Genomic DNA, 17,743 nt, shown 5'->3' with positions numbered 1-17,743 from the left:
AATTAATTAACACTCATGTGCACATATGGTAGTAAAACCGAGCGGAAACCAAGCAGGTGGGAGGGGGGAAAGGGGACTGGTAAATTCACACCTAATGGGTACAATTCACGCTATCTTGGTTATGGGCACACTTATAGCTTTGACTCAAATGGCACAATTACAGTTCATGTAACCAAAATGTTTGTACCCCCGTGTAATACTCTGAAAACAAACAATCAAACAAGGTATCTGCCTGAGAAAGTCTGGATTTTTTTTTTTTTTTTTTTTTGGAGACAGAGTTATGATCTGTTGCCCAAGTTGGAGTACAGTGGCAAGATCATAGCTCAATTTAACTTTGAACTCCTGGGCTCAAGTGATCTTCCCACCTCAGTCTCCTGAGTAGCTAGGCCTACAGGTACACACCACCATGCCCAGCTAATTAAAAAAAAATTGTTTTTGGAGAGACAAGATCTTGCTATGTTACCCAGGCTGGTCTTGAACATCTGGTCCTAATTGACTCTCCCACCTGGGCCTCCCAAAGTGCTGGTATTACAGGTGTGAGCTTGACTGTACCTGGCCAAGTCAGGATTTTACAAAGGTAGCAATGAGGCGATGTTTGCCCTGAGTCCTGAGGGAGAGATATGGGGCACAAGTGAGGAAGTGAGAAGAGAATCATATAAAGCTTAAGAGTTCTGTTTAGTTCAAAGAATGACTAAAGCAGTGGCTCTCGCCCTTGATTGCACATCATAAATCACTAGGGTCAAGGCATCTATACTTTTAGGATGGCTTCTGCATGGGAAATGATTTGTGAGTTAGAAAGGTCACTCTGGTTGCAGTATGAAGGATGGCCTGAGTTAGTGCTATATAGAGACTCATTTATCGATGCTTCTGTAGCATGTCATTTCAGCATTTCTTACTCAGTATGTTGAGGGCTAAAGAAAGTTTAAGAACCACTGCTTGAAAGAATAGCAAAGTTGTCATACAATGAATTGACGACAGCACATTGTTTACCCTTAGACCTACCATATGTCCATGTCAGGCACTGGGTAAAGCATTTTACAGATTTTATTGCACACGATTAGAAATAAATGTTCAGATTTTTGTTTTTCACTGATATGTTACAGAATTCATCCAAATATTTTAACCATCTGGAAGAACTGACTCCTCTTACCTGCTGGATAGGTCCTAAATATGGACTCAATAATATCAGAGGTTAAATTATATCTCAGACCATTGCAGCCATCGGTTTGGGGTCGGACATCAGCCTAAAACAAAGATTACAGACATACATATAGTAAATGAGAACATCAGGGAAGATGTCTAAGCTCTCAATAGACAATGGACAAAGGTGGGAGAAAAGTGTTTCTAAATCAACTGCAGACAGTAAATCCTTCACTTTCACTTTTGGCATAGAGACAGAACTCAAAGAAGCCTGGACTGGTTTCTCATTGTCTTAGGGACCTGTAAAATATTCTTCCTTGGAAGTCCAATATGGTCAAATAGGCATGTTTAAATGTGACTGACGGTAGAGAGTTAGTGGAGCTTTATTATAAAATTTGTAAAGTTACTAAACCACCATACACTTTGGTTACTAAATAATTAAACTAACATTAACTGACTGGTTTCTTTGGGAAAAGCCTTACTAATTCAATTCACTACTAAGCACCCAAAAAGATACTAAACATACAAATGGCATTCAAATTTTTGTTGGATGTGTAAATAGTGCTCTGGTTCCCCTGGAATACAGACTAACTGAATTTCATTTTCTAACTCCACAGGTAAAGCACTCCCAATTTTTCTATTACATACTTTTTTTTTTTACCCCGAGATGGGATCTTGCTGTGTCACCCAAGCTAGAGTGCATTGGTGCTAATGTAGCTCACTGCAACCTTAAACTCCTGGGCTTGAGCAATCCTCCAACCTCAGCCTCCCCAGGAGCTAGGACTAAAGGCATGCACTACCATTCCCAACTAATTTTAAAATTTTCTATAGACATGGGGGTCTTACTATGTTGCCCAGGCTGGTCTTGAATTCCTAGACTCAAGTGATCCTCCCGTCTTGGCCTCCCCAAGTGCTGGAATTATAGGCATGAGCCATGGCACCTGGCCTCTATTTGGATACATTTACAGATCTTACTTTTTCTATAATATGATGGTCATTAAACATTTAACTTTGTATTATAAGTAAAATATAACAATCATTAAGAAGGTACTAGAAAGCCCTAAAAGTATTAGGAGAATTAAGTTATTAGTCTAATTTCTAAAAAGTCATTTTCAAAGTCTATTTGATCTCCAGCATGCTAGGGTCAAGTCCAAAAACCAAGAAAATATCAATTTTTTTTAAGAGATGAGGTCTCGCTCTGTAGCCCAGGCTAGAATTCAGTGGTACAATCATAGCTCAATGCAACCTCAAACTCCTGACCTCAAGTAATCCTCCTGCCTCAGCCTCCTGAGTAGAAATATAAATTTTAAAAACACTGTATGTATCTTAAGAATATTTTGGAAGAATACTATGGATACTAAATTTTCCATACTTCAAGGAAATGCTAAATTTTATAAAAGAAACAGCATTGTTAACACAAATATTGGGGTTTTCATTTTTTTCTTCTCTTCAGAAATCTAGAAGGGTCACATACCAGAAATGCTGCAGAAATGCCAACATCCTGCTTATGATTGGATGTGGAAGAATTATCTGTTGCATTCACATTTAAACGATTGGCCCAGAATTCCTCAGCACTGATTACTTGACTCACAACAAGGTCTTTATAAAGCTGAAACAAAACAGGATCTTCTTGCAGCATTCTGGTGATAGAATATATGAAATATAATTGAACTTCTAGAATAAAACACCATTTAGGTAACATTTTAAAAAGACTTTAGTGACATAAAACATTAAAACACACAAATTTTAGTTTGTGATAACTGAACAGGAGAGGCCATTTAGTTCATTTTTTAGTAATTAAGAGCAAAAAAAACATTTTTGGAGGAACAATGAAGTGGAGATAAATGGAGATAAGTCTGAAGAAGCAAAGATTAAACTCTTTGAAGGCATGGATTTGGTCTTATGCACCTTTGTAGTGTCACAAAGATCACTGGGTCTACATTCGTACTGTATAATCCCTTGATATCTGCAGATGCTCAATCAAGACCCTTGGGTAAAATGGTGTAGTATTTGCACACAACCTACAAACATTTTCCCATATGCTTTAAGTCACCTCTAGATTACTTATAATATCTAATATAATATAAACGTTAGGTAGTTTGCTATACTGTACTGTTTTTCATTTGGATTATTTTTTGTCATATTGCTATTTTTTTCCTAATATTTTCAAACTGAAGTTGGTTGAATCTGTGGATGTGGAACTCACAGATAGAGGGCCAACTGTATTATCTTTCACACATGAAGGTTAATGGGGAAGAGAGGAGATATGCTTGGGATTTTCCAGCAACTAATCTTTCATTGTGATAAGCATTTGGAGCTATAAGCACTGATGGGCTAAAGGATGTCAGTGATGGAATAATTCATCTTTTAAGAAATTCTCATTATTTTACATGCCGTTTCACTTTTTCACAGTATGAATTCTTTCAGGTTTCTTTTTCACAAGCACACTTCTAACAGTTTAGTATCTTCTCTGTGACAGAGAACTGGGAAAAGAAATTAAGAAAACTTATCACCTTCTACTCTCACTTCTGCTCCTAAACAGATGTTAGGCTTGATATAGTTAATTTAACTTCTGGGTTTGTGCATTCTTATTCGTTCAAAAGTCACACAATAAGAAAAGATGCTAAAGCTGAAAACTAAAAATAGAGATAAAGAAACTAAAACCCATATTTTCCTACATTACAATATCACAGCAAAAGGGAGGGGAGAGGTAACAAGCTATTACTCCTATTAGGAGACTAGAGAGAATCTAGTATCTCTTCAAAAGGCTATTCTTTTCCCCCCACCTGTTTTTTTCTTCCAGTTCTTTATTTGCTTTCCTCTTGAATTTAGGCAGCAGCTGCTGAAGAAGGTCCTTTACTGCATCTCGCTCTTTCACTGCTGTGCTTTCATTGGAAAAATGGAAGTTAGTTGTGTCCCCTGCATGCAGGACCAGCTGAAGCTGAATTTTAGCTTTTCCTTCTGGACTGATTTTCTGGCCTAAAAAGAAGCACGAGGCTAGTTAGATGAGGAAACTCACACTGTGGAAATTGCCATACAATAGGTTACTTCTCCACCTAAGAAGATTCAGGATTCCTTTGGGCTTCAGTTACCCTGTCCCAATATTCATGCCTTTGCAGAAATGCATTCTTCTCAAATAATCCCACATAACCACAGCATACTCAACAAAATCACTACTAACACTCTGCTTCCCACTAGAGTATCCTTTTTGTGCAGCACTTCTCACCCACTGCTTCTACTGCTAGGTATTAGCGGGCTTTTGTTTCCATTGATCTAGGGCAGGCTTCTTTAAAGCTTTCTAAAACAGCCAACTAAGATAGCAGCCCCAAACCCACTTGAAACAGCTGCCTCTAATCACCATTATCATCAATAAAAATGACTTGTCATAATCCAAAAAAGTATAAAACATAGCCCATGGCTTACTCACTAATTTTGTAAGGGAAAATATATAATTATACATTCAAGAGATGTGGTGTCACCACTTTAACCAAGTGATCAAACACAGTCTCACTAGAGGCAGGACAATCTGACATCATGTGCTTTCTGAGGTGATGGAATAGGAAGTAAACATCACCACCTACATACTATTCTTGTCTAAAATGTTTAACCTGGTTATACTCAAGCCTCTAGATCTTTCAGTTTATTAAAAATATAGGTATACAGGAATAAATTAAACAAAAGAGAAGGAGACAATCAGACATGTTCAGAATGTGTGATATCCAAGGCTATACTCTAAAAGAGATTAAAGAGGCCACAACTACATGAACCTAGACTGGATACTGGTTTTAAAAAAAAAAATCATAGCTATAAAAGACATTATTGGCTCAACCAAGGAAATGTAATAATGGTCTGGCTATTTATTATTAAAATGTTCTTGGTGTGAAACTATTATAAGCAATAAAACTGTACCCACAAATAAAGCAAATATGGCAAAATAAAAATTGTAGTATCTAAGTAGGATATATTACATAGGTTTTCAGTGTACCAGTCTTTAAATTTTTCTGTACCTTTGAAGATTTTCATAATAAAAAATCAGGGCTGGGAATGCCAAGATGTACCTACATAATGTAGAACTTGTGTTCTTACAGAATGGGCCTTGTTGGCTACAGTAGCGCTTTTCTTCTTTGTATGGGAAGCAGAGATGGAGGGCTTTGTCCCATTAAATGGGTGACTCATGGATGGGAGACACATTGCCTAGAGCTCTCATCTTAGCATAAGCTGATCTATTAAACTTTAAATAAACAGAAACTGTGACAATGAAGATGACAATTCCAGACTAACAGTTGGAACAGATAAAGTACCTTACTGTTAAAAGCTGCAATAATGAAGCAATTTACACTGTCAGGTAGCATGTTTCATTATCCCATTTCTCCAAAACAGTCACTCCTTTCTAAAGGTACCTTTTCTTGGTCACTACTTCATCCACGCTCTCTACCTTAGCTCCTGCCTCTGAGAAGCCACCCTAAATTTTTTAACTAGCTAACTTCAGCTATGGTAAGAACTACTGCTGATTTTCACCTTAGTAATTTATTATTGATAACTTTCAATGGCTTCTGACATTCTTTCAAATATTGAACTTAAAAAGGAAAACTGTTCTGGTGCAGCTCTAGATTTGGGTACATACTCCCCCACCTTACAGGAACTTGCCAGGCATTTTCCCATAGAAACAAAGTTTTAAAAAGAGGTACTATTACCAAGATAGTGGACAAAAGATCATATAGCTTAGGCAGTAGTTAACTTTGGAGGTATCATGTTGCTTGAAATCTACACAAAATTTTATCTAGGAGAAGAATCTTATATCCAAGGAAATAAATGAATCTATATTAATATTAGGTCACAGTTCAGGTGCCACAATTTATCAAGGGGTTGGTTGCCTTGGGTCTCTCCTATTCAAGATCTTTATTTAGGTGAATTGCAGAAATCCCTTTCAGAAGAAAGTTTTTAAATTCCAGGATTCATCTGGTGCTTTTCAAGCTAATTAATTACTACTGAACCACTAAGTACCATACCCTGGGTAATAAATTCAAAGTTAATCTTGCAAATTTGGAAAGAGAAGGGGTTTTGATTTCAACCTTCATATTTAAAGATTATAAAAAGAAAAATAATGTAGGCCGGGCGCGGTGGCTCATGCCTGTAATCCTAGCACTCTGGGAGCCCACGGCGGGAGGATCGCTCGAGGTCAGGAGTTCGAGACCAACCTGAGCAAGAGTGAGACCCCTGTCTCCACTAAAAATAGAAAGACATTATCTGGACAACTATATATATATATGTATATATATGTATACATATATATATATAAATAAATAAATAAAATTAGCCGGGCACAGTGGCACATGCCCGTAGTCCCAGCTACTCGGGAGGTTGAGGCAGAAGGATCGCTTGAGCCTGGGAGTTTGAGGTTGCTGTGAGCTAGGCTGACGCCACGGCACTCTAGCCTAGGCAACAACAGAGTGAGACTCTGTCTCAAAAAAAAAAAAAAAAAAAAAAAAAATTTTACTGAAGGACAATCTGGCATCACCTATCAACATTTTAAATGGATGAACCATTTGAACAAAAAATCCTTTTTAGGGATGTATTGTGCACACACATCCCTGAAATGGTATGAGTGCACAGATCTATACTGCAACACTGTTTGCAATAACAAAATTCTGAAACTTCTTACATGTTCTTTAACATAGGACTGGTTAAATACATGATTGTCTATCCAGTGAAGTATGATGTACCACACTTAAAAGAAAGTATGTGTGTAGATCTATGAGGTAGATTTACATATATAAACCTGTATACATTCTATTACTAAGTGAAAAGGTCAGGTTATAGAATAGTATATATTCAGTGATCCTGTTTTGTAATTTATTTCTACATAGTTGGTATTTTGGGATATAAAATTAAGACCCACAAAGACTGTATAAACAATCTTCCTATAAAATTACTAGAAAATATGACCTATATACATCAGACCTTAGTGTAAGTGACTTACATTTAATATCCGCATACATATGGCTGATTGTAAATCTATCTTTGCCTTCAGGTGCCCAAGCGATTCTTTCTGCCATTAGGTATAGAGCTCCATCCTGCTTCTTTTGGCGCACCTTCTTCACAATCAGCAAAACTTCTTCTGATGAAGTAGCCATGGCAGCTAGAAGGTGCTAATAGAGAAAAAAAAAGATGAAGTAAAAAGAATTCTACATGTCAATCAGGGTTGAATTTGTTGACTTCTACAGTCCCTTTCAAATCTAAAACCTAAACTGTAGGAAATTAACAGGGAGTAAAAAAGTCTTTCGTCTCACTCAGAGTTAAAGATAAATTTGCAAGGCATTATTCCTTTATAATCAAATTTCATTTTGCTCATATCACAGGTGTGAATTTGTATAACACTTACAGTTTATAACACTTGGCAGTCTTTCAAACCATTTCCACGTGTGCTAATGAGAGTATTTTTCAATATATTTTTATTTTCCTCAGTTATATTCTAAACTCATAAATGTAGAATTTGACTGCAAATATGTGGTCTTTTATTCAATGTATATTTAGCATTGCAGAGCTTTAGCATTATAGAAGACCCTACTAGATTAAAAAAACTATTATTTCTTATTCACTGAAGTAATGAGTTAGAAGAGATACAAGTAAAAAAAGAGAAATCTTGATTTCTTTGAAGTTGACTTTATTGTGAATCATGGCATCTCCCTTTTTATAGGTCTTTCTAGGCTATTCCATCCCAACAATGGACAGGAAAAGTGTCAGTGTGATACATTTATCCAATAAATTTGTACTGAGCCAAGGAGACTGGAGCCTGTTCAAAGATGAATGTCAATAGTAATTTCTGCTTTTAAAGAGTTTTCAGTATAGTGAGCAAGATGAGTGTGTATGTGGTATTTATTATACAAATTAGAATGCGTGAAGTCCTAAAAGGCACATAAAAAATGTTATAAGTTCGGCTCAGAGACAATTTCTTCACTTAGGAAACTTTCTAAAAGGTTTACCATAGAATTTTTTTAAAGCAATTTTTAAAGACTGAGATATAATTAACAAATCAACAAATGTGTACCTCTTAGGCATTCTGTTTGATGTGTTTTGACAACTGTACACACCCATGCACAATTATCCAAAAGAAGACACAGAACATTTCCATCACCCTTGAATGTTCCCTCAGGTTTCTTTCTGTCAGTTCTCTTTCCCCCACCCTTTAGCAACTATTTCTGATTTCTATCACCACAGATTAGCTTTATCTGTTATAGGACTTTAAATAATGGAATTATACTCTTTTTGTCTCTGGCTTTTTGCTTGTTTTTTGAAATTCACAATTTTGCTGCATGTATCAATAGTTCATTCTTTTTTTATATATAAATTAATTATGAACTGGGTCTTGAAGAAAGGAGCTCCACAGAGAAAGTAAAGGGAAAGAGGTGTTACAGGCAAAGGGAATGGTTTGGGGTAAAGGCTTAAAATTCTCTAGGTATGGCAAAGCAGTCTGCTTTGAATGCAGCATAAGGTTCACAATGAAGATCAGCAGAATACGAGGTTAGATGGTTAAGATGGAGGTAGACAGTGGAGAATGCCACACTATGTGGTAAACAACAGAAAACCTCTGAAGACTTCTGAATAGAGGAGTGATTTGTATTTTGGAAAATTAATCCGTGGGCAGCATGAGGCACTGCAGAGAAACTGGAAGGGGTCTATGAAGCAGGCTGGTGGCAGTGAGAATGGAGAGGAAGGGATAAGGAGGACCACTGAGGAAGCAGGATAAATTAAAGTGCTGAAGAGGTGTCACAGTTGCTTGCCCATACCCTATTTTTAAGCCTTACTGATGACTATAGTGGTGCCATTTGCAGAAATAAATGAGAAGGAAGAACAGGTTTGAAAGTGAAGGAATTTAGCTCTGGATATGAGTGTGAGGCACTGTTGAGTCATGCAGGTGGAGACAGTCTGCGTTACGGGTGCATCTGTAAATGTTGGAATGAAGCCCAATAAGACAACTGCTTTTAATTCACAAAAACAATTACAAAGAGAGATTTTAAAAATTCCATAATCCCACAACCCTAACATCACTTCTCTTCATTTTAAATTGTGCTTATGTCATCTCTACCCACCTTACTAATGTAATCACGAAATACATCCAAGTTAATTATCTTGGTGTTTTTCACTTGTGTGGAAGATAAACCAACTCCATCTTGGATGCTAATCTACCACGCTGACTTCTGATTAACCCCGGTCTGGGGAATGCCTCTAAGATTTCTACTCAATCTATTGCTTACTGTAAATCCTGCCTTTAGGCAAATTCCTTCTGAAGTATGCACATACCCTTTTCCTGTAGTATAAAAGCGTCTCCCTGCTGACCAGGACATAGCTTCTAAGTCCCTATAAAATATCTCTTTCTGAGGAATCGAATTTGTCAGCCTCTCAGCTTCCTTGGCCTTTGGGGATAGGTGTGCACAAACCTGTTCACAGCAGAACAACTTGCCCTTGAAAATAACTTCCCATCTTGTTTTACAATCTCCAGTTTTGATATCTATATATCAAATATAATAAAACATTAAAATTCTTAATATATGATACCATTTTTTAGCTGTCTTATTTCATGTTCTCCTAAGACTTTGATTAGAGAGTTATAGTTGCTTAAAAAGTTTAAAAACTTGGTTGGGCATGGTGGCATGTACTGTAGTCCTAGCCAGTTGGGAGGCTGAGGTGGGAGGATTGCTTGAACCCAGGAGTTTGAGGTTACAGTGAGCCACTGCACTCCAGCCTGGGTGACAGTGCAAAAAAATTTAAAAACCTGTTTTAAGACTTTTAAATGGCACGAGAAGACACACTGTTAAGTGATCAAAGCAAACAAACAAACAAAACGATGTAACAAAAAGATGTAGCTTGATTCCACATTCTTAAATTTTTTTTTAAAAAACAAATCTTACACAGCCTTACATTTCAATTTTTTTCTTTAAAAGGAGTGAGTTGTGTACAGGGGGGTTAAATGCTTTATAGACAAGAAAAAAAAACTGCGCCAGAACCAACTTATTCATCATCATCATCTTCTTCTTCATCTTCCTCCTCCTCTTCATCTTCCTCCCTCTTCCTTCTTTTTCTTGTTTTTTTCAGCCTTGACAACTCTCTTTTTTGCTGCATCAGGCTTTCCTTTAGCTCAGTATGCAGCAATATCCTTTTCATACTTTTCCTTCAGCTTTGCAGCCTTCTTTTCATAAGGCTGCTTGTCATCTGCAGCAGTGTTATTCCACATCTCTCCCAGTTTCTTTGCAACATCACCAATGGATAGGCCAGGATGTTCTCCTTTGATTTTAGGGCGATACTCAGAACAAAACAAGAAAAAGGCCGAAGGAGGCCTCTTGGGAGCATTGGGATCCTTGAACTTCTTTTTTGTTTCCCCTTTAGGAGGGATATAGGTTTTCATTTCCCTTTCATAACGGGCCTTGTCCGCCTTTGCCATATCTTCAAACTTTCCTTTCTCTTTAGCAGACATGGTCTTCCACCTCTCTGAGCACTTCTTAGAAAATTCTGAGAAGTTGACTGAAGCATCTGGGTGCTTCTTCTTGTGCTCCAGCAAGTCTGCACAAAGAATGCGTATGATGACATTTTGCCTCTCGGCTTCTTAGGACCTCCTTTGCCCACGTTTAGTTATTTTTCCTCAGCGAGGCACAGAGTCGCCCAGTGCCCGTCCGGCTCTCACTTGCCCCGGCGCTGTCTCTCTTAAATTTTTTTAAATCTAAAATTTATTGAATGCTTATTACTATGTGCCAGGCACTGGACTGAGCTCGTTATAGGCATTCTCATTCAGTTCCCAGCTAATAATCCTATGAGGTAGATTCTGTTACCGGTAGATAAGGAAACTAGGTCTGAGAAATCAAGATGCTTTCCCCAAGCATGAAGGTAGTAGTAGAACTAGGTTTGAATCTGGGTCAGCCTGACCTCAAATTTCCACTATGGCATTTTGCAAATATATATGACTGAAGAGAGAGACCTTAAATTTAATAATAGCTATAGGTGATAAAAATACAGATAATCTGAATGTTATTTTTTGTTTCTGGATTAACTATAATAAATACATATTTTATAATGAAGTAGTTGTAAAAATGTCTTCTCAAGAGTTTATTCCCCATCAAATCAAATGTTTACAAGGTAACAGAGGAAGCTATTAGGAGTGTTAGTAAGAATTAAAAGTGTTCTCTATTTTCAATAGTTTGTTATTTTCAATTTATGCAATATGTATCACTTGTGTTTTTTTTTTTTTTTTGGAGACAGAGTCTCACTCTGTTCCCCGGGCTAGAATGCCATGGCGTCAGCCTAGCTCACAGCAACCTCACACTCCTGGGCTCAAGCAATCCTCCTGCCTCAGCCTCCTGAGGAGCTGGGACTACAAGCATGCACCACCATGCCTGGCTAATTTTTTCTATATATTTTTAGTTGTCCAGCTAATTTCTTTCTATTTTTTTAGTAGAGACAGGGTCTTGCTCTTGCTCAGGCTGGTCTCAAACTCCTGCACTCAAACGATCCACCTGCCTCAGCCTCCCCGAGTGCTAGGATTACAGGCGTGAGCCACCGTGCCCGGCCGTAAAGCTATATCTTCATTGGCCCTATTTGTTTACATGTAGCCTACAGGAATAATTTTCATAAATGAAATATTCTGTGGCTCTTACAGAGTTCTACTGGGACTAAGTGTGTGCCACCCAAGGAACTCCCTTCAAGAAAAATCTGGAAATCACAGAAGCCATTGTAGGATAGCCCCAATGATTCTATTAAACCTCCTAAAATTGGTCCTTATACAATTAACAGAGGTACAACAGATGACTGGGGAAATTTACCAAGCAAATTAACTGTGAGACAATTGACCAGTTGGCCCAATGTATCTCTGATTTATTTTTTTAAGTTCTCCATAAATGAATTTTGGTACACATGGTTTTCCATGCTATATATAAGGGGTTATGTTTTTCCTAATTGATTTAAAGTGGGTGGCTGAAAGGCGGTTCTATTAATCTAATGTATTCTTCACTTTACAGTTTCTGTGTCTTCATCCATCTTTTCTCCCTCACCTTCCCAACTCAGAAAGGCTTTTCTGTTCTTTTCCAACACTACCACTTTTATTTGTGCCAGTAAGCTCAGTTAACTGGGGACTTGCTCTGTCAGCTGTCCTTTCTCACTGCTTTTCTTCCAACTACTGACATACTTAAAATTATCCTATGATTATCCACTAACTTCTCCTCAACCCTTCCCCTCCCATCTTTCTCAGATCTAGTTTTATTTTGTCTATCAGAGATTTCTCAGAATTTTACAGATTTTAATTCACGTTTCCTAAAATGTGATTTATATGGTATGCAGAACAGTTTTACATTCTACAAACACAGTGGACTTTAAAGTTTTAATAGTTATGTGTTTATTATAATGAATATTAGAAAATTAATATTGCTCATCTTTTTCAGTCTACTCTAAAGATTCCAAGCTACTAGCTAAGGTCTCCTATTCTCTTCGTACCATTTACCACAACTGTAATTAATTTTTTATGTAATTCTTTTAAAGTATATGTTCCCTGACAGACCGCAAGCATCATAAGGGAAGGCAGAGGCCCTGTGTGTTGTATTCTCTGCAATACAGCACCTAGCAATATAGCATCTGGCCCATTGTAAGAGTCCAGTAAATATCTGTGACATCATTTAAGATCTCTGTTGTTAGCAGAATACAATCTTGGTAAGACACACAAGAAACTTTTGCATACCCATCCTTGGCTAAACTCCAGGAAGCACTATAGCTCTCAAATCATAGATCAGGGTATGACTTCTTGCAAAGATTCCAATAACTGGGTCCTGTCCTTATAAGGACACAGTGACAGGAAAAATTTGAAACAGCTGACTAGCAGTCTTTAAATTATTGCATCTCTACATTTCCATTATCTACATCCCCTTTTCCAGTGTACAGAGATGAATGGGAGGGAAGGCAAAGTGAACTATAAACTCATTATTACCCTCTAAAATAGGGATTACTAGAAAGAGAGCTGCTGTATCTGCCACTATAAAAAAATGGAGATTTGAAATGCTACTTGCCATCAAGCAGCCCCAAAAAAGTTCTAACAATTCAGCATTACAGGGAATAAGACTTTAGAATTATGTAAAGAGTGACCAAAATGTGTCTTTTAAGGATAGTTTCACAGACAAGGAAGATATTAAGAAGAAAAAAATGTGGCAATACAGGATTGAGCATTTTTTCACTTTACAGCAGTGCAGGGACAGGCAAGATGGAAGAAAATGCGACACAAGAGATGCATGATACAGGAAAATGTGCTCATATCCACTAATAAATACTGTACGCTGACAAGAGTACATTACCAAAATTGAAAGAGTAATCACAGTTGGTAATCAAAGTGGGGGAAAGAAGAACTATTAGATCTATGCCTGACAATGTCACACTGAATGCAGGAAAGAAAAAGGGAGAAGGGCACAAAGACAACTCTAGTAGCAGTATCCATAAGGTAGAAACAGTGGCCAAAATACTAGGAAAGCTCAAGGTACGTACACCAGACAACAGTCTGTTAGTATGGGAAAAAACAAGAGCACAGAGAAGCATGCTGTAAGATGGAAAGACATACGGCATCAGCAGGAAGAAGATCCAAGGCTTGAGAGCAGTAACACAGGAAGCATTCACAACTGACTGGAGCTCATAGCTTGCTTCACTACTTCTTTTTTTCCTTTGAGACAGGGCCTCCCTCTGTTGCCCAGGCCAAAATACAGTGTCACCACCTGCAGCCTCCAGCACCTGGGCTCAGGAGATCCTCCTGCCTCAGCCTCCAGAATAGCTGGGACTAAAGGCAAGTACCATCATGCTTGGCTAATTTTTTAATTTTTCTGTAGAGACAAGGTCTCATTATGTTGCCCAAGGTGGTCTCAAACTCCTGGTCTCAAGTGATCCTCCTACCTTAGCCTCCCAAAGTTCTGGGATTACAGGCATAAGCCACTGCAGCCAGCCTGCTTCACTACTTTCAACTGACTCTTCTCCCTCTGACTGCACCAATCTTCTCAGTATTTTTAAAGAGTGCTCTTGACTTTCAACATTTGTATTGCAATATGTATTTAATATCACCTAGGACAGGGCCGGGCGCGGTGGCTCACGCCTGTAATCCTAGCACTCTGGGAGGCCGAGGCGGGTGAATCGCTCAAGGTCAGGAGTTCGAGACGAGCCTGAGCAAGAGTGAGACCCCCGTCTCTACTAAAAATATAAAGAAATTATCCGGCCAGCTAAAATATATATAGAAAAAATTAGCCGGGCATGGTGGTGCATGCCTATCGTCCCAGATACTCGGGAGGCTGAGGCAGTAGGATCGCTTAAGCCCAGGAGTTTGAGGTTGGTTGCTGTGAGCTAGGCTGACACCATGGCACTCACTCTAGCCCGGGCAACAAAGCGAGACTGTCTCCAAAAAAAAAAAAAAAATCAACCAGGAGAGACTAAAACCTATCAATACACTGCTCTGCGGAGGGTAGCAGACCGCCTCTCCTTTCTGAATGAAGGATTTCAGCCTGCTAATAGGTACAAAGTTCTCTCCAGAGTCCAGTCCCTCTGTAAGCCAGAGGCCTGGTACCAGAGGTTATCTTCCCTTCTGTTGTGACCTCTCCATCTCAACTGCTTTGGTTTTGGCTTTTAAAGAGGCTAGGATTGGCAAGTTTGGCTTAATTACCAAAGTCCAGATGGGTGGTTTTCAAACCATGTTCCAAGATACCTCTAGGACAAAGGTGAGGCTAAGGGGGTGGGGTCCAGCCCTCTTAAAACAATTCACGGGGAGAAATTGTTCCACTCCTTTAAAACGTTTGAAAATCACAAATCTGGATATTGGTTTGTATGGAGTCAATATTTATTGCAAAGCATATTTCAAACCACTCACTTTTTGCATGTTTTTTTAAACAGGGTATTCGAATGGACAAAAGGTTAAGTTTTTATATTTCCTTTCCTCGCCCCATTTAAACGCTAAAATGGGCGTTTAAAAGTCAATGGGAAACACCTAGTCAATTTAGCCTTTGAGAACATTAGGAAATTTATAATTATATACTTCCAGGTACTGATGGTCTATTTTTCATCATTACATGACAATGACATTAGGCATGACCAAAACTAGGGGTGTGTGGACTGGCACATGTGTTAAGGTTTTTAAGAGCGGTAAGATTGACAGGCGGAAGCAAACGGTACGCGGACACCAAAGTGAGAGCTTTGCTCTTACATAAACCGAGACTTAAGAGAACATTTTCCAACGGAAAAGGCTTCTCTGACTGGGAAAGGCCTCCACTTCCTTCATTCTCATAAGCCAAATATGATCGTAGGTTTGGGCAAATCTTCGAGTCCCTTCCCTGAGTGGGAGGGGAGGCTTCTTTTAGGTTAAGTAGATTAGAGGTCGCCTCTTCTCTGCCTCAGAATAAGGGCAAAACGAGCCGACAGCGTAGGGCGCCGTGGCGACAGCGACAGCGACGCAGGGAAAAGGGGGAGAATCTGCGCAGTCCGGCGGCCCCGGGGCCTGTCAGCCCCTCTCACCCGCCCACCCAACCCCATTCTTCGGTCTAAACTTACCAAGTGGAAGCTACAGCTCTGGGCAGGGAGTAACTGGGTTGGGTCGGGTCGAGCTCCGCTGTGTTTCTTAGAGCCGCTGCTGGGAAGAGGCTGAAACCCAGCGGCCGCAGCAGTCGCTACCGCCTCTGTTACTGGGGGGTCTCGCCTCCATCGCTGGCTGCGAGGAGTCTGAGGGCACGTGACCGGAAGTACCTAGGCGGTCCAACGGGCACGTGACTCTAGAGCGTGGCCGCCATGACACCTTCCGCTGGTTCCCTCCCTCCCCCACCGGTTCCCGCCTGTTTCTTTCCTCTCTCTGGCCTCGAGCGGTCAACGGTCCCAGGATCCTGGCGGGCCCATCCATCTGGCCTAGAGCTCCTCCGGTTCCGGTCGATGCCGTGTCTTCAGCCTGCGGCAGCCCTCACACTCCAGGCGGTAGAGAGCGTAATCGCGACCGCGGACTGAGGGGGAGGGACCACGCGCAAGGAGGGGCGTGGCCCGTCACGTGACGAGGAAGTGCCGTTAACAGCCTTGCCCCCGCGTCCCCGGCGCTCCTGGATGACGCAAGCCAGGAAGAGGAGGAGCGAGAGGGGAGGCTGAAGTTCGGGTTCCGCTTTCAGTCTGCTGTTAGTGGCCCGGCACATAGCCGGGTGAGTAGGTGCGTTACATTGAGAGTGGGGGCTGCTGGCCTGGATGTGGTGTAGCGGGGCCGGGACCTCCGGGCTGCTGGTCTGTGAGCCTGGCTGTGAAAACTTGGTTACTGGGGCTCTCCTCATCAAGAGATCTGAATACAGTATTAAAGTTACTGCTGTTAAAAAGGTAGTTCTGCTAGGCGAGAAGCTTTTTGTGGGCAGGGACTGTGTTTTGTTCATCCTTGTCTCTCCAGTGAATGAATGAATGAGTGCATGAATGAGTGAGTCTCCATGTCTTTGTCTTTGGCGGAGAATCGTTCTCTGATCATAACTTCTTGGATAGAAAGATTCCATTAGGAACATGAGGAAATCTGGTACTTCACCTTCGCATCATTTAATTTTTGTTCCCTTTTTTATGCCTTTCGCGTGCCCTTCTTTTTCATGCATCTAGTGGGGCAAAAGAGAAAACTGATTTGCATTTGATTTGTGAGCAGCGAACGCCGTACTGTTTTGCGTTATCATCAAGTCATGCAGGAAAGATGGAAAGATGATTAGATCTGGATTTAGGAGAGATGCAGTCTAATCTCAGCTCTCCCTTTTATGAACTCTGTGACCCTTGGGCAAGCCAGTCTCCCAGAAGTTGTTTCATTGTCTTTGGTAAGCATTTGTCTACAACTTCTGTGTACTTAGTTTTTTGCTGGGCTGGAGCTGTGACAAACTTCACAGGAGAAACATTTCAACTCAGCTTTGCAGAAAGATAGGGTTTTGTTAAGTGGGGGAAGATTCAAAAAACAGGCATATATTAAACCATGAAGGCACAATAAGTTTATAGAATGAAAGAAAAATAAAGATGGTCCAATACATTTGGAGAATAGAAGGGTAAAATGGGATAAAAATCACAAGATTATATAAGGAGAGCTATTGAAGGTTTGTACGGAGGTTTTTTTTTTAAAGTGTATACTTTTAAAGGTTTTTATTATGGAAAATTTCAAACTTAGACAGAGTAGACAGGATGATAAAATGAAACCTCATGTAATAGCAACCAGCTTGAATAATTAGCATGCTGCTATTCTTGTTTGTACTGAGCCTGTAAATTTCTAGGTACTTTTTATTATATCCATTGTTGCATTTGATTAATAGCAGCTTTCGATTTGAGCTCAATTCTACTGTATCTAGGTACTGGCTAGGAAGACTTTATTATGTGAAAAATTTCTTTGGGTTTTAGTTGAATCAACAGTGTAACATGGCCACTTTAAAAACACAGCTAACTATTTTAGCATGTAATATAGAAATTAAGTGTCCAGATTGAGGAAGTTAGTGTTTCTATTCTATTCTGGGCTTATTCAGCTACTTAAGGAGTATTATTATGTTCAGTTCTAGGCACCTCATTTTCAGGCAAACTAAAGTGCCTCTGTCAAAGGTTGACCAGAATGGAGAATTTG

General features: G+C 39.5%; 2 protein-coding genes and 1 pseudogene across 5 annotated transcripts in view; 1 reads left to right on the top strand and 2 right to left on the bottom strand.

The window, feature by feature from the left end:
* The window catches only part of GTF2H1 (general transcription factor IIH subunit 1), a 36,704-nt gene extending 20,549 nt beyond the window's left edge, over positions 1-16,155 (bottom strand). For both annotated transcript variants that reach the window (XM_045557642.1, XM_045557643.1), the window contains exons 1-5: positions 15,691-16,155; positions 7,121-7,289; positions 3,927-4,119; positions 2,615-2,780; positions 1,151-1,244 (exon numbers count right to left, since the gene is read on the bottom strand). In XM_045557642.1, the coding sequence (XP_045413598.1) occupies positions 1,151-1,244; positions 2,615-2,780; positions 3,927-4,119; positions 7,121-7,274 (607 nt within the window). In that variant the 5' untranslated portion in view covers positions 7,275-7,289; positions 15,691-16,155. The remainder of the gene's footprint in view (positions 1-1,150; positions 1,245-2,614; positions 2,781-3,926; positions 4,120-7,120; positions 7,290-15,690) is intronic.
* Positions 10,044-10,764, bottom strand: LOC123642082 (annotated as a pseudogene).
* HPS5 (HPS5 biogenesis of lysosomal organelles complex 2 subunit 2) overlaps positions 16,152-17,743 on the top strand; it is a 37,529-nt gene continuing 35,937 nt past the window's right edge. Inside the window, exon 1 of one of the 3 annotated variants that reach the window (XM_045557640.1) lies at positions 16,152-16,327. The gene's annotated coding sequence lies outside the window, so the exon portion shown is untranslated. Of the gene's footprint in view, positions 16,489-17,743 lie in introns of all 3 variants that reach the window. The other 2 variants (XM_045557639.1, XM_045557641.1) reach the window with 2 other exon arrangements.

The sequence above is a fragment of the Lemur catta genome, chromosome 7 (genome assembly GCF_020740605.2).
Source record: "Lemur catta isolate mLemCat1 chromosome 7, mLemCat1.pri, whole genome shotgun sequence".
Classification (NCBI taxonomy): domain Eukaryota; kingdom Metazoa; phylum Chordata; class Mammalia; order Primates; family Lemuridae; genus Lemur; species Lemur catta.
Note: the sequence above shows the minus strand (reverse complement) of the source record. Positions and strands in the feature narration are given on the sequence as shown.